The sequence below is a fragment of the Cicer arietinum genome, chromosome 7 (assembly GCF_000331145.2).
Source record: "Cicer arietinum cultivar CDC Frontier isolate Library 1 chromosome 7, Cicar.CDCFrontier_v2.0, whole genome shotgun sequence".
NCBI classification, from domain to species: Eukaryota; Viridiplantae; Streptophyta; class Magnoliopsida; order Fabales; family Fabaceae; genus Cicer; species Cicer arietinum.
This window is the reverse complement of record NC_021166.2, coordinates 62,149,485-62,174,620: the sequence shown is the minus strand read 5'-3', so window position 1 is coordinate 62,174,620 and position 25,136 is coordinate 62,149,485. Positions and strand designations below refer to the sequence as shown.

Below are 25,136 nucleotides of genomic sequence, written 5' to 3'. Positions count from 1 at the left end.
AGAAAATAATGTTACGTGACATTTTGTACAACATATAAATTTATGTCAAAAGATTATAAATTATATATTTAACTTCATCTTAAATTAGAAATTTCTCAACGAGAGTCGGAAAAATCTATTGATAGTATTGACGAGTGATGTCGTTTTAAGACCAACCATGTTTTGAAGAAGCAAAAATTTCATTGAAAGATGTGGATATCAATAAAAGCACAGGTGTTCAATTCACCTTCATATAAGTTAAAATTTATTTACAAATTTTCAAAACAGGACAGCTCATCAAACATTGTTTTAGCTACAACATGATAGCCACAACTCATAAGGAGCTCCTGCCACACTTTAACAATATGAAGGTACTAATAATAATAATTAGGGAAACCAATAATACATTGTAACATTTATGAACTATGACAATAAATTGTATTTTTTAGAAATGTTTATAATAGTAAGATATATTTTTATTTATTCTATTAAAATACATTTTTATAAATATAAAATGAGTTATGAATACAATATTTTTTGGTCATCTTTTTATTTATTCTTTTGCAGAAACCAACATAATTCAAAACTAAATAACACATCTTATTGTTTTTGTTCCTATTATTTTCAAATATCTCAAGTAGAATGAATTCATTATAAAAATAATTTTGATTTTATAGTTTTTTTTTATGTTGATGGAATCCCGCAAAGGTATGTGAAAATAGGGACGAGATAAAAACTTTTTTTTGTGATGGACAACAAGGATGGATAACATCTTGAAGGGAAGAGAGAGGAGAAGCACTCCTAGCTATGTCCCATTAACATCCCTACATTCAATTGTGGTGCATTTTTCAATGACCATCTTGACAATTTTATTAGAAGATTTACAACTAATTTAGGAGTTATGCATGCTCTTAATGTAGAATTAATTTTACCCAATGTTTGCAATTAAAATTGTTTTTCATTGTGGTTGGACTTCCTTATGGCTTTAATGTGATTCTAGCACAACTCTACAAGCATTCACTAATACTAAATATAAGGTACAACTACAAAAAAGGAAATTAAAATTAACTTCAAAACTAAAAGTAATATTTTATAGATAAATTATTTTTTATGGAAAAATATTTTATAAATTATTTTATAAATTAATTGAAAAATATATAAGAGCAAAGTTAGTAAAAATTAAAAATCATACACACATACACATAATTTAGAATAAAATTAGTCTATTGACCAAAACTTATTTGGACCACATATTGGCCACGCATTAATTTTCTATGGGCCTTCCCAAGCCCATCCATTTGAGTGCCAACATAGATAACGTCTTCATGGATGACCCATCTTCCATCATAGCACAATTAGCAAACTTTTGTAGTTTTTTCACTCTTCTTCTAATTTCTTCACTCTCCAAACCCTCCATCACACCCTTTATGAGATTAGCAACTTCCTCCTTTTCTACTATGCCTTTGCTATTACATTTTGCTCTCAAAGCAATTTTGAGGCTATTAGTTACCAATGCAGCATTGCTTCTTTGTTCAGCAAATAATGGCCAAGCTATCATTGACACTCCATGCATAATACTCTCCAAAATTGAATTCCAACCACAATGAGTTAAAAATGCACCAACTGCATTGTGCTTAAGGACTTCAACTTGTGGGGCCCAATCACACATAACAAGACCTTGTCCTCTTGTTCTTTGTAAAAAGCCCAAAGGTAAAAAATGTAATGGGTCCACTTCTTCATTACTTAGGTAAGTAGCAGTGGCTTTATTATTTGGTGGTTTCACATTAACCCATAAAAATTTATAGTTACTAAATTCCAATCCCAAAGCAAGTTCATTTATTTGGTCTTGTGAAAGTGTGCCACCACTTCCAAATGAAATGAAGAGAACTGAGTTAGGTGGTTGGTTATCTAACCATAGTAAACATTTGGACTTGTTTTTTTGAATTGTGGTCCTTGTTTGTATGATGGGCCCAATTGGATACACATTAGGGGTGGTACCATATAGTATACCATTTTGGGATATTGCTTTTAATGCTTTTGATTCCATTTCAAGGAAGGTATTGATAATGATGCCATCAGCTAGACGAAGTTGTTTGGAGCGGTGAAGAAATAATTTGTAAGCTACATTGGTTCTCTCTTGAACACTGTCTGGGAGATCTGTGCCATTGACAGATATGCAACCTAGAAAGCAAGTAAATTTCAAAGTCATTTAATGTTATGATTTTGAAATGTCATAGTTAATGAGTGACAAAGACATGCCATGTCTCATTAAAAATTGCAAATTTTTTAAAAAGAGAAAAGTTTATCGAATAAAAATGAGCAACTGTACTTTTAACAAATTAATCTTATTTAACGCATTTTATTTTAAATTAATGAAATTAAAATGAATATAAATATGACCCTAATATTAAATTTTTTACATCAACTTTAATAAAAATAAACAAATTAATTAATGCATAAAAGAAATTTAACGAGATGATATTTAGATCTAATACTTGTTCAAAAGCAAAGAGCTAAATTTTTCAATTCAAATTGAAAAACTTATAACAAATTTGAGTTTTTTTTAAAAAGTGAAGTGAATGTACTTTCATCTGTTTTTTTAGCCATTAGAGTTTAGACCCTTCATATTTAGTAGCTTGAGTCTTAGACTGACCCAATTTTCAAGCCAAGAAATTTGAATCTTTCTTTTATTAGGTTCAAAAATTGATATGCTAGCTAGGATTCAACTCAATTCTAACAAACCACTAAAAATATCTAACAATAATAATACGCAAGTGATAAAAGTGCAAACACACAATACAATGGATTTGTGCTTGAACACATATTATTGTTATTTTTTCAATGGATTATATATATATATATATATGAGGTAAATTATACTCGAAGAATTACACTAAACACATACTCATTTAATAACATCATGTTAGATGAATATTTTTAAAATTAATGTTAAATTAAAAGTTACTACTATTATATAAATTATTTCTATAAATTTTGATATTAACCTATAATTATTTCTTATTTCATAAAAATGTGTCAAAATTAATATTATAAATCTTTACAATGTAGACATAAATCTTTAATATAAGATTACATGGAAAATGATGGGTTAATTTGACATACCTGGAATCTCTATTGGTTGGGGATGATCTTTGTACTCACAAGTAATTGTTTCATCCAACTTTGAGGAGTATAGGCACATTGATAATACCATTGCCGAACATGGAAAATATGTGTAGGATAAGATGTTCAATTCCTTAGCAAATTCATGTGCTTCATGTGCAAATGCATCAACAATTAGAGCAACCATATTATTTGAGCTAGTACTAATTATTGACCTTAAGGTTTCACGCACTAAAGGCATAGATCTAGTAACCGATATTTGAACTTGAGATTCAAGCACAACCTCATTCCTTATTATATCCTCAAAGTTAGTTGGAGGAAGGTAAATGCATTGTATGTTAGAAGGGAGGGTATCAAAGAAGGGTTTGGAAGATATGGAAAGAGAATTACTAATTGTGGGAATGATGCATGTGACATGGAAAATGTTTTTGTAAAGATTAACTAATGTTTTAGCAAACTCGAGAATTGAAACTTGATGGCTAATGACAGGGATAGTGACTAGGGCTATGTGAGTTCTTGCTTCCATGAGAACCAAACAAGTAGTATAGCATTACCAACCTCACAATAGATACACTTATCTATTTTTATACTCCGACTCGTATACAAGAAAAACATGTCATTTTTATGTTAAGCCTTTCCTAAAATTGTAATTTAATTATTGTTTTCATATGAAACAAATTTCTAAGAGAAAACTAAATATTTAGAGATAGGGTATATAGTTTGAGAAATTAAATTATAGTTTTTCATTATATGGGGAAAAACAATATTTCAACATCAATTTAGACACTAATCTAGTTGTTTTTCTTAGAACTTTTATATGAGACGTTGCAGATCTCTTCTAACTTAATTAAGGTCCTATATTTGAATTTAAACTTGAACATTCAATATCGTCAAAGATTTTAGAGAGTGGTTACCGTTCATTTGAATCTTACGAAATTCGAGGAATTAGTTTCCTAACTTATAAGTGAAAAATACCGGTTTTAAAAAAAATACAGTTTTTCCATTTTGTAAAAAATGAAGAAAATAATCTAGTTGGTTCCAGTTTCTAAAAATGAAATTCTAATGTTGATATAATTATAACCATTTATAGAAAGAACAAAATTGGTAGTTCAAGGATGATTAATGCATTTGGGCATATATTTCTAGTTTCGTACTATGACATTTTGAAAGGTTTTTTCAATCTAAGATTAGTTTTTTAGTGTGTTTATGAACTTTGAGTTATAATTAGAGTTTCTAAACTTTGAGTTTTATTGTAATTATTTGCGTATTGATTCTTGCTCGCTCTATAGACTATAACTTGAGCTTTGGATATCATATTGATTCATGAAAGCAAGTGTTGAAAAATTAAGAGTTAGAGTTACAACTTTTATGCTGGTGCAAAATCTCAAGTCAGAACTTTACTTGGTTAAAACTGTTGATCACATGACCTAAGCTTTACTAGTAATAACATTTAGTATCGAGCCACTTGTTTTTTTATTTTTGTTACAGAGAGACATAGAGATACTTAGATACTTAGAGAGTTAATTTTCCATAATATTCTATTTTTGTATTTTTGAATGGAAGACTAATTTGTAGGATTAATCAACTGTTTCGGAATTTTATCAAGACCTTGAGGTTTATTTTAAAATGTTAATTTCGCGTTGATGATTCTATTCATTTTCCTTCGATTACATTTTTATTATGATTGCTTAATTCAAAGCTCAATAAGATTGATAAATTTGGTTTGACATAATTCAGTTTCTAAACTAATTAATTGTAGTTTTTCAACGTTTGATTGTTAACTATAATTCATCAACCACTGTGATACTTAATTCAGTCAAAGAAATAAGATTCACGTAGGGTTGACTGCGCTTATTTAATCAATTCTATAGTCAAACAAGAATAGAGTCACAACTTCAAAATTGAGTCTGTTGATAGAATTTATGATAGGTCTACAATTTTCGAACTAGTGGATTAACCATTCCGAACCTAAATTCAAAACCCCATATTTACTTTTTATTTTTATTATTTTTTTTTTATTATTATTGATTGTGAATTCAGTTAATATTGTTAGAAGTTCTTGTGAGACAACTCGACTTATTGTCCTACGCTATGTTTTTGTTACTCGTATTTGACCCATGTGCAATAACAAATCAAAGGACAATTATAACCTCTATCTATTTTTATAAAAATTCTACTGCTTTAAAATAAAATAAAAATAATAATTAAAAAATTGATATATCTAATTTTATGTTATATATATATATATCAATTTTTTAACTATAATTTTTGTTTATTTAATTCTTGAATGAATACGAAGTATTAACTTTAATGATTAATTTGAGAGGTAGCGATGATGCATTTGATTTGCACAAAAATAAGTTATGAACTTGACAACAAAATTTCAATTATAATCTGTTTGACTTAAAAATTAGTATGGAACTTTGATAAAATTGAAAGAAAATGACGAACAAAATTTTTAATTCTCGTCTCATATTAGATTACTTGTAACCATATATATATATATTTTTAATTTGGTAATTTTAATCAGTTAAGTTTGTAATTTTAAAAATGGAACCTACTTCCCAACATTTTGATGGTTTTACAAACATGGCAATATGTGCATCGTAGATGACGAGGTCACATCACTTTTTTAAACATCTTTTTGAATTTTAATTTAATATAACCAATACTTAAATATATAATCGGTCTTTTAGTTTTAGTTCATATAATTTATATTTTATTTTATTTTATTTTTTTTAAATATTTTTTATTTGTTTATTCTTTGTTTGTTTAATTCGTGTAAAATTAGTTTTTATCGAAATAAATATGGTAATATATATAATATTTAATTTTAATTCCTTAATTATTAACGATATAAAGAATTGTATGGATTAATTTTAGTAAAAATCAATTTTGTATAGAATAAAACAAAATAACAAAGATAAAAGAAAAAAAACAAAAATATTTACAAAAAACAAAAAAAAAATAGTGACTAAAACTTAAAAAACATATATTTATAAATACCAAAAATATATATTTAAGTATATGATCAATTACTATTAATTGTATTAGTAAAGTAAGAAATGAGAAGGGAGTTGCATCCTCTTTCACAACACTTATATTCAAATATCTTTATTTCTTTCTTACATTTTCTCTCTCTTCTTCTTCTTATAATTTTTTAGGATATTCATGCTTCCATAAGGGATGAGATGATTCAAATACTTGACACATTATATCATTATAAAATATAATGCTTTATATTTTGATCTTTTTTTTCTTCTACAATTTCATTGGTACACAAAAAGAAGATTTTATTGTCTATTTATATTGTTTCTCACTATATTTTTTTAATTTCTGATCTATCTTTTTTTCTTTAAGCTTCTCATATTTTTTTTCCTTCTATATTTTTTATTTTTTTAAAGCAAACTAAATAAACAATGTAACTTGAGGAAAAATGGAAGCTTGTTATAGACAAAATATGAATGTTGTTTGGTTAGAATATATCATGTTGAAGAAGCTCAAGAAAAAACGGTATGTAGTTTGTTAAAAATGATATAAAAAAAAAATGAAGACAAATTAACAAAAAGTAAAATGTGTTTGATCGCTTACTCTTGTTCTTCTCTTACAACTTTCCTGAATATGAGAACAAAATGGAGATTAAAAATCTAGAAGATGAAAAATGTACATATAAAAAAGTGAGAGAAAATATACAAAGAAAAACGTAAATTTGAAATGAGATAAAATATTATAAAAATTAATGTAGAGTAGGAAGAGAAATTTGTATAACGATTGGAAACTAAAATAACTATGTTTGGGTAAATGACAAAAGTTTGGTTGAGTAAAAAAGTGATGATGTTTCAGTAAGATAGAACATGTGGGTAGGTTGATAATTCAATCAACACAAAATCTTTTTATAATATAGGCATAATTATTTACGCGGTCATTAACTTAATTTCATGTGATATTTTAATTTTTTTTAATTTAGTCAATTATTTAATTTTAAATAATAATTTGATATTTCATATCTTAAAATATCAACAATGTTATTTTTTCTTTATAAAAACTTAGAAAATTCATCAAAATCTTAAAACAAAACTCATAAAATTCAATACCAATTTCAAGAAAGTTCATATATTTATCAAATACATAACTCAAATATTCAAATAAGTTTATATTTCTATCTCCAACAACATCAAATTTATCAAATAAAGAATGAAAATTTGAGTTTATTTGAAGATTTGAGTTATGAATTGATAAAATTTGCATTATACTGAAAATTCATCAAAATCTTAAAACAAAACCCATAAAATTTGATGAAATTTTGATGAATTTTTGTAAAAAAATGATAACATTATTGACATTTTAAAACATACAGGATCAAATTGTTATTTAAAATTAAACAAAAGACTAAATCGAAGAAAAAAATATAAAATACTAAAGTGTTACTTAAAATTAAGTTAATGAACCACGATAATAATTATGTTTATATCATATTATAGATTTGATGTAGAGCACGAAGAAAAATATGCATAATACTTTTAAAATAAAGTAACTAAGGTAGATGACAAGAGTTTGGTTGAATAAAATAAGAAATAATGGAATGAAAGAAAAAGTATTTTAAATAATTTATAAATTATTTTTGGTGTCTCCCCCAAATGAAGGGATAATAAAAATAAGTTTGTGAAAGATTTCAGTTGTATTTCGCTTTCTCTATAAATCTAAATCAAACACACATTTAAAAAATATTATTTACCACACACTCCAAACTATTCTAATCAAAGATACTCTACAATCAAAAACAACAAGCTCTTTTAATAAAGAGCTAACAATATCAACTAAAAAAAAGTATTTATGCACACTCATACATATTTGTGTACACCGTAGACTTTGAAGAAAGAAAAAAAATAAAGATTAATATATCAAATGTGATATATCAATGATATAATATGAAGATGTATTAAATGCGTAGAAAAGTATAAGGCTTCGAAATATGAACTAATTCTAAATTAACATTAGGATTTGTGTGAAGTCCACAATTGCCATGAGTTAGGCAGCGAATCACGGGATCTAGATAACAGTTGATTTAATACTACCTTAATATAAATATTATTTCAAATTCTAAATAAATAATTGTTTTACAATCTTGAAATACTAAATTTAACATTCTTAATAATTGTTTTACTCTCTTGAAGTACTAAATTTTATAATTGAAAGACTTATTAAAAAATCAATTAGTAGTCATTAACTTTTTATATTATCATATGTACAACATTAGATCTAGCAGTTTACATGTTTCCTTATAAATTAACTAATCAATTAACAATATGACTAACACAGAAAGTTAATTAACCTAAAGTAATTAAGTTTCCATGGATAGAAAAACACACATTGCAGTAGTTACAGTTCCCATTGTAAGCCATCAAATATCAATCTCAGAGTTCTGCAAGAAACTCCTTAATCTCAATCCTAACATTCACATCACCTTAATCATTCCAGTATTAGATTCACTCTCCAATGCTTCCAAATCCATCATTGCTTCTCTTTCATCTCTCAAAATAAATACCATTGTTCTTCCTTCAATAAACTTGCCCCCACAAACTGCCCCTACTCTCAAACTCCCTCTTGCAATGTCTCTAACTATGCCATCTATCATTGAAACATTGAACTCAATAACATCAAAAGTAGTTGCTATAGTTGCTGATTATTTTGCCTATGAAGTTTTCCCATTAGCAAAAAAACACAACATTTTATCATACACATTTTTTCCTTCATCAGCCACAGTTCTATCACTTTGTTTCAATTCAACATTTCTAAATGAAACAATTACTTGTGAGTTCAGAGATTTAAAACAACCAATCCAAATCCCAGGTTGTGCTGTTCCTATTCAAGGGACTGATCTTCCATCTTCATTTCAAGACAGGACTAGTGAATCTTACAAACATTTTCTTCGGCGTTCCGAAGGGATAAACCTTTGTGATGGAATATTGGTAAATAGTTTTGTTGAATTTGAATCAAAAGCAGTGAAAACCATGATGGAAAAAAGCATCAATGGTGATAAACCTCATGTTTACATGGTTGGACCTATTGTGCAAAAAAATTGTGACAATACTCAAAATGGGAAAGAATGTTTATCATGGTTAGATGAACAATCACAAAGTTCTGTTGTGTTTGTTTCATTTGGTAGTGGAGGAACAATTTCTCAAAAACAAATGAATGAGTTAGCATATGGATTAGAATTGAGTAGCCAAAAGTTTCTTTGGGTTTTGAGAGAACCAAAAGATATAGCTAGTGCTAATTATTTTGGTGTTTCTTCTATACAAGAAGATCCTTTAAGTTTTTTACCAAAAGGGTTCTTAGAAAGAACAAAAAAGCAAGGGTTTTTGGTTTCAAATTGGGCACCACAAGTTAATATTCTTAGTCACAAAGCTATTGGTGGATTTCTAACACATTGTGGTTGGTTTTCTACACTAGAGTGTGTTGTGAATGGTTTGCCAATAATAGCTTGGCCACTTTTTGCTGAGCAAAGAATGATTGCAACAATTCTAGCTGATGAACTTAAAGTTGCTATTAGGCCAAAGGTTGATCATGAGAGTGGCATTGTGGAAAAAGGTGAAATTTCCAATGTGTTGAAGAGGTTAATGGTAGAGGATGAAGGAATAAAGATTTGTGAGAGGATGAAATTTTTGCAATATGCTGCTGCTGGTGCAATAGAAGTAGATGGATCTTCCACTACAACCTTGTCTCAATTGGTCACAAAATGGACCAATTTAGAAGGCTGCAATGAAAGTTAGTTTTATAACTTCTCTACATTTATGCATATCTCTGTTTTTCTTAGCTTGTTTCAGCTTTTTTGTATGAATAAACAAATAAATTCTACTTTCTCATGGTTCATTTTATTATGCATTTTTATCATCATTTTGAGTCTTTTATTTTTTGGATATTACTAATTACCACTTGGAGAAGGTGAGATATGTTTACAACCAACAACTCAAGTATCCTCTTATAGGCTGGATGAGATTATTTCTATTTCTCAAAAGGTATGATGAACTCTACTACTATACTAGTTTCGTGTGTTTATCGACGTAGATTTTTAGAACATGTAACATAAATTAAATATTTATTAAAATTCTATTGTTTTAGAATGGAGAGGATGTCAAGTCTTTAATGACGCAGATCCGTTTGGAACAAAATTTACTTAATAATCAAAGTCATTGCAAAGGGGTAGGTGATATATAAAATATAGTTTTAAAAATCAGATCTAATTAATAGATTCAATTAATGGAATTGAAAATCCATCGATTTGTTGGTTGGTTAATCTTGTTTAAACCATAGTTCGAACAAGTTGGAACTTTGATTAATTAGCAAGTTTTCAAGTTAAAAATAGGTTTGCTAAATCTCCTTTATTTATTTGCAAATTCATTGGGAAATAATGCTATGGAGTAAACCCTTTATTAAACTTATGCAACTTTTAATTGTATGTAATAATAATAATTTTTTACTCAATGTAATAATAATGTAAACTCTAATCACTTAAACAACAGTTTTAGTTCTCCAATGTGACCCCTAAACTTTTCCATTTTAATGCCAATTGTGTAAGTGTCCTTGTTGAAGATCCATTTTCCTTCAAAGCATCAATAGCACCACCTTTCAACTTTTCCATTCTTTGTCTAATTTCCTTTCCTTCTTCACCTACCATTAAATTATTTACAACCTTATCAATCTCTCTCCTTTCCACTATACCTTTCTCATTAAGTTTAGGCCTAATTGCCACTTTCAAACCATCAGTTACCAAAGCAGCATTCATCTTTTGTTCAGCAAAAAGTGGCCATGCAATTAATGGAATTCCATTTACAACACTCTCTAGTGTTGAATTCCAACCACAATGTGATAAAAACCCACCAATTGAACTATGACCAAGAATTTCAATTTGAGGTGCCCAATATGGAACTACAAAACCTTTCCCTTTTGTTCTTTCCAAGAAACCATTTGGTAAAAATTGAAAAACATCTTCTTCATTTTCATCACTACCAATGTCATCAATAACACCAAATTTATTTGGTGGCCTTAAAACCCACAAAAAATTTTGACCACTCAATTCTAATCCATATGCAAGCTCAATTATTTGATCATTACAAAGTGTTCCACCACTTCCAAATGAAACATATAAAATGGATTTTTCTTCATGCTTATCCAACCATCTAAAATATTCACTATCACTAATTCCCTTATTATCACATGAAACATTATTTTGTATAAAAGGTCCAATTGGATATATAGAAGGAATTCCTTCACCCTCTTTTTGTTGCAAAGCTTTTATGGTAATTTCTTCAAGCTCAAGAAAGCTATTAATCATTATACCATCAGCTAAATAAAATCTATCATTAGCTTCCAAAAAAACCTTGTACGCTTCGCCCGATCGATCTTGCATAGGGTCAGGAAGATCGCTACCATTAATCGGTATGCAACCCGGAATTTCTAAAGGTTCTAATAGTTCTTTGTACTCGGAACAAATTTTTTTGTCTAGCTTGGAAGAATATAAACAAAGTGATAGTAACATAGTAGTGGATGGAAAATATGAATAGGCCAAAATATTGAGTTTTTTAGCTAATGGTAACGCTTCGGTTATTAAACCGTCAGCAACAATAGCAACAAGTTTTGAACTAGAATGTAATGTGTTTAATGCATCATAAATTATAGGAATGGAACGATATATAGTGGCTTGAACTTTGAGGGCAGGGTGAATATCTTTTGGTAAGTCTTCTAAATTTATTGATGGAAGAAAAATGTAGTTAATGGTTGATGGAAGAGTTTCAAATAGAGATTTGACATTGTTGAATGGTGAACCAAATATTGGGTTGATGCATGTGACATGAATGTTTTTGTCTAGATTAATCAATTTCTTGGCGAATTCAAGAATTGAACGTAGATGACTATAAACAGGAACTGTAACTATGGCTATGTGAGTTTTGGTCTCCATGCGATTATTTATTATTGACATCGTTGTTGAAATATGGATAAATTTATAAGAATTGAAGAGTTATGTTTAATATTAATAACTCTCTTTTAGTTTGAAACCTCTTTTACTTGAATTAATCATAGAATTGATGTTCATTTTTTAACTTACATACAAAATTGAAATGCTTCAATATTAATAGAAATGAAACCTCTCTCTTGATTTGAAACCTTTAAAATTAGAAACCGAAGGTTTGTGAGATTGTACAAAAAAAACCGCCATAATAATTGAGAGTTAATTTATTGTTTGGAATATAAAGGCTTAATTAGGTTAACTAAAAAAATATCGGTATTATTAAACTTGACATCGTGTATAATTTTTTTAAATATAAATGAATTAAGTTACATTTTTTAATTTTTTTTTTGTTGTGTCAAACTTTTCTTTTGAGATTTATATTATAAATTAATTATTTATGGATATTAGAACCATTAGAATTTAAAATAAGGGGAGGAGGCACTATAAATATAGAAAATTTAAATGCAAAAGTTCCTTATAAAATTTAAATGTTTAAATATGTTTTTGGTCCTTACAATTATAATCTTCTTTTATTTTGGTCATGTAAATTTTTTGTTTGGTTAGCATCCCTGCAAATATAATTTCATTTTAAAATAGTCATTTCATTCAATTTATGTCACAAAAATTGTAATACCGTTAAAATAAAATCATTTGTTAACAAAAAAAAAAAAACCAAATATACTTCAATTATAAACTTTTTTAATCTAGAATTAATTCCAAATGTTTCAGTCTTCTTCCCTAAAAATCACTAAATAAAAATTCATCATTACCATAATATTTTTCTTATGGTACTTGTTGGACAATGGTGGGCTCTAGAATTGACTCTGAATCATAGTTTTCTTCTTGGCATGGATATTAAGAGATATTAGGGGAGTATATGGAAAAGTGCAAAAGTGGGAGTATAATTTGGTTGTAGAGGGAGGAGAGGCAGAGAAGAAAGTCCAAGTACTCGTCTTAGACCTAGTAATGGTAAAGGGTGATGAAGTAATTTGCCATGGTGACATGGTTGAACTTTTAATCAATTTCATTATGATTTTTCAGATTTTATTTTATTTTATGAATTGTGACACAATGTGAGGAGTTCTACAATGGGAATATGACTGAAACGATGAAAAAGAAGGTGCAATTTAGATTTTTTTTAGGGAGGAAGACTGAAACATTTAGGGTTGATTTTAGGTTAAAAAATGTTATAATTTAATTATATTTATTTTTTTTTATGTTAGAAAAATTGTTATGTTTTAACGATGTTACAATTTTTGTAACAAAAATTAGATATAAGAACTATTTTAAAATGAAACTATATTTACAGGGATGTTAATAAAACAAAAAAAACTTACGAGGAATAAAATAAATGAAAAGTTATAATTGCAAGGAGTAAAGACATATTTAAACAAAATTTAAATGTAATTTTATTACTAACTATTAAAAAAAAAATTGAGGATTTCAACGGAGTAGCAAGAGACTTGTATGCATGTGAGCAGTGTCGTAGATGAGATAATCGTCTTTTTCATTGAGATGTTTGCTTTCTGAATATGAGGAGGGGAATGCGTTATACCATGATTACTTGGTGGAATATTATACTTGTTTGTAACCATCAAATTGAATGAACAAAAAAGTAATATTACATATTCTGTTTTCGAATTTAATTTAATATTAATTGACATTTACCTTGCAATCATGGATTATTAGAGAATCAACTTTTTACTCTGATCAGTTGCATCGAGTATATAAAATCTAACAGGAATATGATGTTGGTTCCAATCAACTCATGTTATTTTGTATCTTATGGCAAACTTTCTCCTAATTTTTTCAATTTGCACTCTATATCATCCTTGCAACAAAATAATACTCCTTTATAATTTGGAGAAAATGGTTTGTCATCAACACCAAATGTATCATTATAAAAATTCTTTAACAAACTAATAAAATGGTTACACCTACACTCCGAACAACTTTTTTATTTTTTTTTTTATTTTTTTTTTATCTATTGCACCACATGTATCAATTACCATGCGATTAATGAGCCACTTTTCTTGAAATCCAATTGGAAAATTTTTAGAATCACCAAGTTCAACAACATATGGATTTGGAAGTTTTGAAATCACCTTCCATACAATCACGAGGAATTGGTGAAGTAGTATTCCATACTTTTTATTGGTATTTAATTGCAAATCAATGGTGTAGGAATGCTTCATTTAATGGTACAAAATTTCTTTCTTCATCAACTATTTCATTATCAAAGTTTTTTTACTCCAATATGACCCTTTGGAAATTCTATATCTAAAAAAGTTTTCGGTGCAATTGTTTTGAGCTCCACTTCAAATTTTTGAAAAATAAAAGTAGTTGTCTTTAGGTTGTTATTAATTTCAAAATCAGCCCCCGAATAAATTCCACTTGTTGTAGTTGATAGCAATACCCTAAATAAAATATTAACGCTTTACATATATCAAACCCCATGGTAAGTATTTTTCTTTGCCCTGGTAATGAAATTTTGTACATATTGATGTTGATTTTGATGTTATTTATATAGAAAGACTCAACAATATAGTGAAACCGACGTTGATTGTGTGACTATGTGCTAATTAAAGAACGACGTTGACTGACTATTTATATTAAGTGTGTAAGGTGTATTCAGTTCTATAAGTTGTTTTAGTAATTTTTGTTGTTATTGTTAACGTTGTTGAGTTGTTCAAATAATGTGTTTTTGTATATATATTTTTTTAATTTACAAATACATAATTATGTTTGTCAATTATATAGCGCATATTTTTGTTTTTAGGTACATGTATTGTTAAATATATTATATTGTTGTAAATCTTACCGGTGTTTCAGTATATCTATTAAAATGTTGATTAGTTAAAGTCCTTCTCAGCAATGAGAAAATTAACTCAATTTTTAAGAGCAATGAGAGAGTTAACTCAATTTTTAAGAGACGACTAAATTATAAAGAGTAAATATACTTTTAAATTTAAGGTATTCAACCAATAAATATAATATTTACATTAAACTTTAGTTTACAAAATATAGGTATTTGTCTTCCATACAAACTTAAATACAGGGTTATTCTTTTTACTCATATTCTTCTTAATCTTTATCATTAATTTCTCTCAAATCATGAACCATAAAAAAAATAAAAAAAATAAAAAAAATAAAACTTTTAATTTTCATTTTCTTCCGTTATTTTTTTTCTTCTTCATATTCTTGTCCAAATTTTAGTCCTCCCTAATAAATTGTTTAGAGTACATTTGCATAAAATCATTTTTTATAATTGATATTTTGTTTACAAAAATATATTTTCATTAAAGAAGACAAACACAAAACGACCTTCGTTTTTTATTTATTTTAAATATATCAGAAATAACCCTTAGATTATTGAATACCAAAATCACTTTTTTATAATCCATAGCAAACTGATCATAAATTATATGTTTTAGAGACTTTTATGACATTAAATTATATTTTTCTAAAACCATTCTAATTATAATCATCCATGCATTATTTAAAAGTATATTTAAAAAAAAAACATGATTTGTATATCTTTTAAAATAATATTTTTTGACAGAAAAATAATATTTTTTCCGTCAAGAATCCATGTGAGTATTTTAGATGTATAAGAAAGAAAAGATACTCCTATAATATACTTCAGTCACCCTCAAAGAAATCAAGCAAGCTCTACCTCTACTAATTCTTAAACACCCTCAAAGAAATCAAGGTCGCTCTACCTCTACTAAATCGTAGACACTTATCTACAAAGTTAGCAACTTCAATGTCATCTAAATACCTAAATACTTTTCCAGGTATTTATTATCCGAATATTCAAAACATGTCATATATATTAAATTCAAAGGTTTGCATGTGGTATTCCGTAAATATGTAAAAAAAATTAATTTGGTATCTATATTGTATATTAATGAAATATTTGGTTTTGTTTTGACATTATTCCTTCCAATTGTACCTTTCATTTAATCTAATTAATTATAATTTTATCTTATTTTTATATTATACATGAAATAATTGATTTTTTTCTATATCTATATCATTAATTAAAAGAAACTAAATTTTGATCGCTTTAGATATTATTGTCTAGGTTTTAGTGTTATTGTCATGATATTGCCTGGTAGGGTGACTTTCCCTCTTAAAGTTAGGAGATCTTAATACATAAATACTCTTATTGGTATTTGTTTTCCACATATTCAAAACATACCAAATTACTAAATATCAAAATAATAAATTCACAAACACTTCGAAAAGATTAAATTCATAGGTTTGCAAGTGACATTCCATAAATATGTAAAAAAGTTAATATGGTATCTATATTGTATACTAATGAAATATTTAGTTTGGGTTTGACGTTATTCCTTCCAATTGTACCTTTCATTTAATCTAATTGATTATAATTTTATCTTTTATTTTTATTTTTTTTTTAAAATAATTGATTTTTTTTCTATATCTATACCATTAAATAAAATATACTAAATTTTGATTGCTTTAGATAATATTGTCTAGGTTTCAGTGTTATTGTCATGATATTGTCGAGTAAGATGACTTTCCCTCGTTAAAGTTAGGGGATCTTTGTCCATAAACGATTTGGATTACACAAATAAAGATATCACAATTGTACATAAAGTAACAATTGGTTAAGTACTACATCAATCAAACAAATTCGTACAAAACAAATAAAATCTAATTTCTATTATTCAAAAGTATATGTGATTGAGAGATACAAATAGTTTCATGCTCTCTCAAGTCAAAAGTATTTGTGATTAGAGAGTGGGAATCAACAAACCCAAAAAAAAAGTGGAGGTGTCATGAAAAGAACTTTTCAATTAATAAAATTTTTATGTGTAGTAATTTCATTTTTTTCATTTCAATATTATAAAAAATTGATCACATACAATATTATAGAAATTTTACACTTGAGTTGGTCTATATATATTTTCAGGCAATCTATCCGCCAAATAGATATACATATGTCCCATAGCTCCAGTGCGATAACCACTTTTATATCTAGATTCCATGGTCACAATTTCACCATCTTTAATCTTGATTGAACCTGGTTCTGGATAACACGTAGACATTCCCACCACGTAACCTTTCTCATTACCAGGTTCCTCTCCCTTTCCATATGTTGGGTTTGAAGTACACAAAACCCTCCCATCCTATATTTATGAAAATATTATCATTAGAAGTGGGGATGCTTTAAAGTATAGACTTCTTACAATAATATAGAAAAGTAAAATTTATCACTTAAGGAACATGGCAATCACACTACAGTTATTCTTTATATAAAATACAAGCACACAAATAATTTAATAAGACATGCATATTGATAGAATTATAAAGATTATGAATGTATATAAGACAATAGCACTTTTAACATGTTAGTACCCGTCTGCACAATAATATAGTATAACGAACATTACCTGTCCATATATAGTTCCGTTAATGGCACCTGTATGCATATGAGCAGTGCCGTAGATGAGATAACCGCCTTTTTCCATTGGAATGTTTGCTTTCTGAATATGAGGAGGGGAGTGCTTTATACCATGATTACTTGGTGGAATAGTATACTCTGCCTGTAACCATCAAATTGAAGGAACAAAAAAAATAATATTACATATTATGTTTTGGAATTTAATTTAATATTAATTGAAATTTGAAGCCAATTGAAATTTACCTGGCAATCATGGATGACTAGAGAACCAATTTTTTTTACTCGATCAGTTGCATCAAGTATATAAAATCTAACAGGAATTTGACGTTGGTCCCAATCAACCCATGTTATTTTGTATCTTATGGCAAGCTTTCTCCTAGGTGCTTCAAAACCTTTTTTCAATTTGCACTGTAATTCATCCTTGCAACAAAATAATCCTCCTTTATAATTTGGGGATAATGGTTTGCCATCGACGCCAAATGTGTCATTATAAAAATTCTTTGGCAAATTAATAAAATGGTTACACCTACACTCCGAGCAACTTTTCTTATCTTTTGCACCACGTGTATCAATTACCATTAAATTGAGGAGCCACTTTTCTTGAAATCCAATTGGAATATTTTTAGGATCACCAAGTTCTACAGCATAAGGATTTGGAAGTTTTGAAATCGTTCCTCGTGATTCACCTCCCAAGCCCCAATAAGCTGGAAGAATATAACTATTACATGTTCCTTGATTTCTAATGTAAATAGCACCTTCCATAGGATCATGAGGAATTGGTGAAGTAGTATTCCATACTTTTGATTGGTATTTAATTGCAAACCAATGATGTAGGTATGCTTCATGTAATGGTACAGAATTTCCTTCTTCGTCAACTATTTCACTATCAAAGCTTTTTACTCCAATATGACCCTTTGGAAATTCTATATCTAAAAAAGTTTTCGCTGCAACTGTTCCGGGTCCCACTTCAAATTTTTGAGAAATAAAAGTAGCAGTCTTTAGGTTGTTATTAATTTCAAATTCAGCCCCCGAATAAATTGCACTTGTTGTGGTTGATAGCAATACCATCATTGATGATAAAAATATTAACGCTTTACATATAACAAACCCCATTGTGAAGATGTTGTCTTTGCTCTGGTAATGATATTTTGTGCATATGGATATTGATTTTGGCGCTTTTTTATATAGAAAGGTTCATCAATAAAGTAAACTGGCGTGACTAGATGTCAATGACAGAATGACGTTGGCTGTTTATTTATATTGGGTGGTTAAGGTGTATTCAGTTTATAAGTTGTTTTAGTAATTTTTGTTGTTATTATTGTTGAGTTGTTTTGATAAAAAAAAAATCGAAAAAGAGTTGTTACAATAATTAGTTAGTTAAAAATGATATCTTATTTTAACATCAAAATACCGACATCATATGTGTTTATCTCTATTTTTATGTGTTTTTATTGTCTACAAAAGACACCATATTTGACATCAAAATTTTGATTTCAAAATATTATGTCTTTAAACAAAAAAGTGGTTTCGCAAATTATATAACTATATTTATACAAAAATTACTTCATTTTTTTTGACAAAAATGATTCTAACATTATCATACCTTTAAATAATGGTTTTTTGTATATATACATTTTTAATTTACAAATATATAATTATGCATGAATATTTATAATGATATTTTACTTCAACCTCTAGACTAAACCTCTTCGATGTTCTGTCCAAATCCCTATTCATTGTATTTTTTCAATTATATGTGTTGATATGGGGTGCGTTTGTTTCAGATTTTTTCAAATAAAAAATCATTTTTATTGATTGAAGGGTCTTTGTTTTATATTTTTGAAAAATCATTTTGTTTTAAAAAATATTTTTTGACTAAAAATGAAAAGATAAAAATAGTAGCGTGTGACATTTGTCTCTGGTGATAGATAAGAGAGAAATATACCATAAATTTTAAAAAAATGAGACTTAACTCACTAACGAAAAGAAAAAATGATGTAATTACCTTATCCTTTTTGAAAAATTTGAAATTATCTTCCATCAATTTTTACTAAGATTTTCTGCATCAATCATTAATTTAGTTTTTCTCTTTCATGGACTCGTCCGTTTTTTTCTTTCTATGCGACTTTGATATAGGTTTTCATAAGATAAGTTTTCTTCCTCTTTTTTATTTCTCTCATAGTTTTTTTTGTTGTTTCTATTTCTTTTATTTGAATAATCTTATATTTACTTTATTGATGTGTTGATATGAATTTATTTTTGCTTGTGTGGGTTTATTTATTATGGAAGATAGATTAATCAATTTTAAAATGAGTGCATTAAACTAATAAATTTTGAAGTTTTCCATTTGAAATATCTCAATAATTTTGTTTAATATTCTATCAAGTACTAAATACTCTTTATAATAATTTTATAATTTAAAAATTACTTTTATAAAATTATATATAAATAAATAAAAAATTATTTTTATGACAGTAAATAAATAAAAATAATTATTAAACAAATTTTTTAAAAATAATTTCTAAATTTTCTAAACTAAAAATATTTTTATTTAAATTCAAACAAAAGCACCGTGTTTGCTAGACTTTTTACCATTTAGGTGATTTGTCAATTTTATCTCCTCTTACAAATACCATATCAACATCCCGAGGTCTATATCCCATTTTACACACTGTTACGTTGCTTTTGACTACTTATTTTATTTTTAATTCTTATAAATATAAATATTTTTTATTTTTGTAATTGTAAAAATTCATTTCCATTCTATTTATGAGTCTAAAATAATTTTTTTTTATATATTACATAAATCAAATATAATATAATTAAATTTTATAAAAGTTAAAAACAAAATCTAAAAAATTGAAAAAAAATTTATATTTATATTGACATATATAATAAATTTATGTTCATATATAATGGTATTTATTAGCTGTTCAATATTTAGAGAAAATAAATACACCAAGAATATATAGTAATTTTATATTAATAATAAATAATAAGTATTAATTTGATGAACTCGGTGTGTAGTTATAATTTTGATGGTGAAATAAGTATTGACGAAGGAGCAATTATGTTTGTTTATGTAATAAAAAAAAAACGTGATGATGTATCTATATTTGAAGATCTATTTGGTTGAAACTGCGAATTCTCTCTCAAAAAAGGAAAAAATATGGATTCAACAACTGGTGAGTATTATCAGAACGTCGTCGTAATGAGACACGGCGATCGCATCGATAACTTGGATCCTTTATGGATATCCAATGCGACCCAACCATGGGACCCACCTCTAATCCAAGAAGGTCGCGTCAGGGCTTTCTGTACGGGTCGTAAGTTTCGTAACATTTTCGGTTTTCCTCTCCATCGTGTTTTCGTTTCGCCCTTCCTCCGCTGCATTCACACCGCTTCCGAAGTCATCGTCGCCCTCTCCTCCGTCGATGAAAACCCCGATGCCCTCACCGGTCACTCCCTTACCATCGATCCTTCCAAACTCAAGGTCTATCTAATTTTTATATTTTATGATTAGTTAGGATTATTTAACATGTATAAATTCAAGGTCTTGTTATATGAATTTAATTTGTATGCACAATAAGTATTAGTTTACAATTGCAGGCCTCTGTTGAATATGGTTTATGTGAAATGATGAACAAGATTGCAATTAGGGTTGATGTGGCTCCTAAAGATGGAAATTGGGGTTTTGATTTATCAGAGCGTGAGGCCATGCTTCCATCAGGGACAGTGGATAACAATGTAGAAAGGGTCTATAAAAAGGTATAATTTAATATAATACACTCTTCTTCATTTTTGAATTGCAATTATATATATTTCATCATTTGAGGAACTTAATACTTATCACTTTAGTTGCCTGAGTGGGAGGAGTCGGTTTCGCAAACTAGGGCTAGATATGAGCAAATCATTAAAGACCTTGCTGATAAACATCCTTCTGAAAACTTGCTGCTTGTCACACATGGTATGTATCATATTCTATTTTCTGTTTTATTACACTTGAAAGCCACCTTTTTTGTTAATGCAAGTTGAATTCTAATTACATTGCACCTTTTTGCAGGGGAAGGAGTTGGTGTGGCTCTTTCTTCATTCAAGAAGGGTTCTGAAGTACTTGAAGTTGATTATTGTGGATATGTTGAACTCAGACGCCCGATTTTTATGAAAGATCACTCATATACTGCAGGAGAATTTGAAGCTCTTACTAATACTGGCCAAACTGGAGTTAAATATATCATCTAAAGTCATTTTGAGCAATGACATCAGTTAAAATTCACAATGGCTTTCCACATGCCAGATTTTCAATTGTTTATCACTCTGCTTAATTTTACATTGGAGTCTTTCCAATGTCCAAATGACTTTTTCATTGTGCATTGCTTGATTGAGTAGGAGAGTTTTAGCTGCATATTTATTGAATAGTAAAGATAGGAGGAAAATAAATAGTTGGTTGTATAATAATGAATAATGTGGCTATGAACCAAAGTGAGATAATCTTATTTGAGCTTTTATTATGTTGTCTTTCTTTTCTCATCAAGCAAACAAGCTTTAGCATGAAATACAAAAAAGAAAGATCTTATACTGCAGGAGGATTTGTAAAATTTACCAATTAATTGATAGTATGTGATTGTTGTGACACTTTTTCAATGTATTTTTTTTGACATTATTTATCAAAATTGATGTGTGATGTCTATAAAAGACATATTTTGTCCACAAGTAGTAGCTTAAGTGGTTGGATTGAGATGTCTAAAAAGAAGTATGTGCAAAATAGATGACCCTTTGGCTGTTTAATCACATTTTTTTATCCACAACGATTGAACTCAATTTTGCTTAAGAAATTCAAATTAAATTCTACTTGGACTAACTTAATTTTGGTGACTACATAAATCAGTCTTAATTTATTTATTCCAAAACTACTTATATTGTCACTATCAGACAACTTTTTTAATACATGTAATCTAGATTTTGAACTTAATTCATCTCCACAAAAACGTGTTAATTAAGAATTCCCAAGACTTCATAAACTCTATTGAGATAGTAATCTAGTTATCTAGTTTAAATAGCATGTGGATATCATTGCATAAATATCAAATATCCCAAGACATCAACTACTATTTCCCAAAAGAGCCAAGATAATGCAAAAGCCCCAAACTTTAACAAGTTGACCAACAAAAAGACCAACATTGTGGACATTTGCAGTGTCTCTTTCTAGCCGTCCTAAAAATGACATCAATGACCCAAATTACAATGACTAGCCAAATTTTTAAGTATTACAAATACTTATCGGCCTAAAATTGCAAACACAGCTACACACAGAAGAAATAACAAAATGGCAAAACAAATTCAGAGCTTAGATGGACTTGAAGGTGGCTGATCTATGTCATCAAACATGTACTGAGGGAAATCATCAAAGAAACTATCAATGTTTCTGTTGCTATCAATTCTACAACTCTCTGATGGATCAAAGAAAGGGAATTTAAGAGGATGTTGTGGAACCATTCCAAATTCAGATGAATCCAAGGGACCAAACACATCAAATAAATTTTGATCATCAACTCTTCCGAATAGGTCTTGTTGGCTTTCCATTGGAAAAGTTAGATCAGTTTGGAGTTCTGAAATTTGAGGAAATGCAATGTGTTCATTGCTCGCAAAAGGATTAAACTCTTGTTCGACGTAGCTTGTGTCAAAAATCGGTTGCTCGGTTTTTATAAGATCTGCTAATGGCACCATTTGAATAACTTGTTCAGAATTCTCAATGCAAGGTAATGAGCATGATTGAGGCCTTGTTGATGATTCTCCCTCTGATGAAGAACTGAACTTAGGAGCCTGCAAGTCAACAACAACTTTATGTTACTCATTTTTCAAAGTCTTCTATTGTGTTCTCTTAGAAAGCAAGGAAATTGTAACCAATGGTAGAAATTACATGTAGAGAAGTTTCTGAGATGTGTCGAAACATTAGAAAAAAATTGGGAAACTTGCCAAAGATATCTGGCTAGTGCCATAGGGTGTCGGACAGTAACATGTGTCTGACACGGAGACACGCCTAGTTCTAAGAGTGTCGATGTTTCATATGAAGCACAAACACAAACATCGACAAATATGATAGTGTGTTGATCCCGGTTATTAACGTAACTCATTCTTATATTAACGATTTGTTGGATTTAGATTTTTTTTCCAATACACCTCCAGTATCCAACACAATTGGACTTTGTGCGTGGATATACACTAAATCCTACAAAAATGGAAGGGAGAGAAAAGACTTTAAAAAAAAGGAACTTTTGTGTTGTTTACCTTTGAAGTTGGAACAGAGGCAGAAACTTTAGTTTTATTTTTGTGTGACTTTAAGGTTGTTGTTGATGATGATGATGTTTTGAGAAGCCTAGCCAACCTCTTTTGCCTACTGCTCCAGAAATTTTTGACATCATTGTCTGTTCTTCCAGGCAAAGAGGATGCAATCTTAGCCCACCTGTTCCCAAATTCTCTCTGCAAGTCTATCACAATCCTTTCTTCCTCTACACTAAACTTGCACCCACTTTGATAGAGAAAGAGACACCCCCCCAAAAACAAAAAATAAAATTAAAAGTGAATGAAATGAACATGCATATGCATGCAATAGAATGAAAAGACATATATAAGAGTGAATGAGGAGATCGAAAAGATACTTTTTGAGGTTTGGTCGGAGCTTATTGACCCAACGAAGACGACAAGACTTGCCAGTTCTAAGAAGAAGACCTTTGGATCGAATGGAGCTCCAATCTCGAGGACCATATTTTTTGACATGTTGAACAAGTACCTCATCTTCTTCTGATTTCCATGGACCTTTCCTTATATTATCATCTTGCTCTTTTTTACCACGATGCATTTTCATTATATTATTTCTTACCTATCACACGACAAACAACTACTTTTCATTCATATATTAATTTCTTTTCTTCCCCCTAAATCTTTGCTTTACACGTACTCACACTATTCCATCTTCTCTTCACTTTTGCGGTTATGGCGGTTACTGCATCTTCCCACTAAACACGCCCACGTCCTCCATTACCATCTATATATCTTTTTTTTTTTTTTTTAATTATTAACTTTTGCTTCGTGTTAATATAAAATGTTTTTTTTTACTTATAAGCACTAGTATATTATATCTTGCAGTTTGAACCAATATTCACAAAACTAATCCATAATGTTTGGATTCGTATGTCTCTTAACACTAACTTAAGAATATTTCTCCTTATGATGTTAATTATTAACAATGTGAGAATTGCAAATATATATATATATATATACAAAACACCCCCACGCCCCCCTTTCCCATCTATTTTTTTTTTTTTTTTTTTTTTAATTATTAACTTTTGCTTCGTGTTAATATAAAATGTTTTTTTTTACTTATAAGCACTAGTATATTATATCTTGCAGTTTGAACCAATATTCACAAAACTAATCCATAATGTTTGGATTCGTATGTCTCTTAACACTAACTTAAGAATATTTCTCCTTATGATGTTAATTATTAACAATGTGAGAATTGCAAATATATATATATATATATACAATGAACACCGCTTACTTTTTTTTAAATAAAAATTTAGAAGAGTT

General features: G+C 28.4%; 6 protein-coding genes across 6 annotated transcripts; 2 read left to right on the top strand and 4 right to left on the bottom strand.

Annotated features, from left to right (window-relative positions):
- Positions 1-1,043: 1,043 nt before the first annotated feature.
- LOC101503573 (hydroquinone glucosyltransferase-like) lies at positions 1,044-3,711 on the bottom strand. The gene is made up of 2 exons (XM_004510058.4): positions 3,103-3,711; positions 1,044-2,160 (listed from the first exon to the last, which is right to left on the bottom strand). Exons 1-2 carry the CDS (start codon positions 3,626-3,628, stop codon positions 1,244-1,246), a joined length of 1,443 nt encoding a protein of 480 aa, XP_004510115.1. The 5' UTR covers positions 3,629-3,711; the 3' UTR covers positions 1,044-1,243.
- A 4,690-nt stretch (positions 3,712-8,401) lies between these two features.
- On the top strand, positions 8,402-9,999 carry UGT72AA1 (hydroquinone glucosyltransferase). Its single transcript, XM_004510059.4, has one exon. The coding sequence runs from the start codon at positions 8,454-8,456 to the stop codon at positions 9,873-9,875; it is 1,422 nt and encodes a 473-aa protein (XP_004510116.1). The 5' UTR covers positions 8,402-8,453; the 3' UTR covers positions 9,876-9,999.
- A 628-nt stretch (positions 10,000-10,627) lies between these two features.
- On the bottom strand, positions 10,628-12,061 carry LOC101508091 (hydroquinone glucosyltransferase-like). The gene has a single exon (XM_004510071.1). It carries the CDS (start codon positions 12,059-12,061, stop codon positions 10,628-10,630), a length of 1,434 nt encoding a protein of 477 aa, XP_004510128.1.
- Positions 12,062-17,022: 4,961 nt separating this feature from the next.
- LOC101508405 (uncharacterized) lies at positions 17,023-18,614 on the bottom strand. Its single transcript, XM_004510072.3, has 3 exons — positions 17,790-18,614; positions 17,536-17,688; positions 17,023-17,271 (listed from the first exon to the last, which is right to left on the bottom strand). Exons 1-3 carry the CDS (start codon positions 18,612-18,614, stop codon positions 17,023-17,025), a joined length of 1,227 nt encoding a protein of 408 aa, XP_004510129.3.
- Positions 18,615-20,598: 1,984 nt separating this feature from the next.
- LOC101504219 (uncharacterized) lies at positions 20,599-22,057 on the top strand. The gene is made up of 4 exons (XM_004510060.4): positions 20,599-21,039; positions 21,156-21,314; positions 21,405-21,513; positions 21,610-22,057. Exons 1-4 carry the CDS (start codon positions 20,716-20,718, stop codon positions 21,786-21,788), a joined length of 771 nt encoding a protein of 256 aa, XP_004510117.1. The 5' UTR covers positions 20,599-20,715; the 3' UTR covers positions 21,789-22,057.
- Positions 22,058-22,676: 619 nt separating this feature from the next.
- LOC101504554 (transcription factor DUO1) lies at positions 22,677-24,411 on the bottom strand. Its single transcript, XM_004510061.4, has 3 exons — positions 24,206-24,411; positions 23,835-24,075; positions 22,677-23,369 (listed from the first exon to the last, which is right to left on the bottom strand). Exons 1-3 carry the CDS (start codon positions 24,409-24,411, stop codon positions 22,887-22,889), a joined length of 930 nt encoding a protein of 309 aa, XP_004510118.2. The 3' UTR covers positions 22,677-22,886.
- Between the last annotated feature and the right edge of the window lie 725 nt (positions 24,412-25,136).

Bases quoted from the DNA above. Each gene is read 5' to 3' on its own strand.
- LOC101503573 (XM_004510058.4), bottom strand. From the start codon at position 3,628: ATGGAAGCAAGAACTCACATAGCCCTAGTCACTATCCCTGTCATTAGC. The intron at 2,161-3,102 runs GTATGTCAAATT...CTTGCTTTCTAG, and splicing joins CCAACCAATAGAGATTCCAG to GTTGCATATCTGTCAATGGC.
- UGT72AA1 (XM_004510059.4), top strand. From the start codon at position 8,454: ATGGATAGAAAAACACACATTGCAGTAGTTACAGTTCCCATTGTAAGC.
- LOC101508091 (XM_004510071.1), bottom strand. From the start codon at position 12,061: ATGGAGACCAAAACTCACATAGCCATAGTTACAGTTCCTGTTTATAGT.
- LOC101508405 (XM_004510072.3), bottom strand. From the start codon at position 18,614: ATGGTATTGCTATCAACCACAACAAGTGCAATTTATTCGGGGGCTGAA. The intron at 17,689-17,789 runs GTAAATTTCAAT...TGATGGTTACAG, and splicing joins TAGTCATCCATGATTGCCAG to GCAGAGTATACTATTCCACC. The intron at 17,272-17,535 runs GTAATGTTCGTT...TCATAAATATAG, and splicing joins ACGGAACTATATATGGACAG to GATGGGAGGGTTTTGTGTAC.
- LOC101504219 (XM_004510060.4), top strand. From the start codon at position 20,716: ATGGATTCAACAACTGGTGAGTATTATCAGAACGTCGTCGTAATGAGA. The intron at 21,315-21,404 runs GTATAATTTAAT...TTATCACTTTAG, and splicing joins TAGAAAGGGTCTATAAAAAG to TTGCCTGAGTGGGAGGAGTC. The intron at 21,514-21,609 runs GTATGTATCATA...ACCTTTTTGCAG, and splicing joins CTTGCTGCTTGTCACACATG to GGGAAGGAGTTGGTGTGGCT.
- LOC101504554 (XM_004510061.4), bottom strand. From the start codon at position 24,411: ATGAAAATGCATCGTGGTAAAAAAGAGCAAGATGATAATATAAGGAAA. The intron at 24,076-24,205 runs GTATCTTTTCGA...TCTCTATCAAAG, and splicing joins CTCCGACCAAACCTCAAAAA to TGGGTGCAAGTTTAGTGTAG. The intron at 23,370-23,834 runs GTAAACAACACA...GTTGACTTGCAG, and splicing joins CCTCTGTTCCAACTTCAAAG to GCTCCTAAGTTCAGTTCTTC.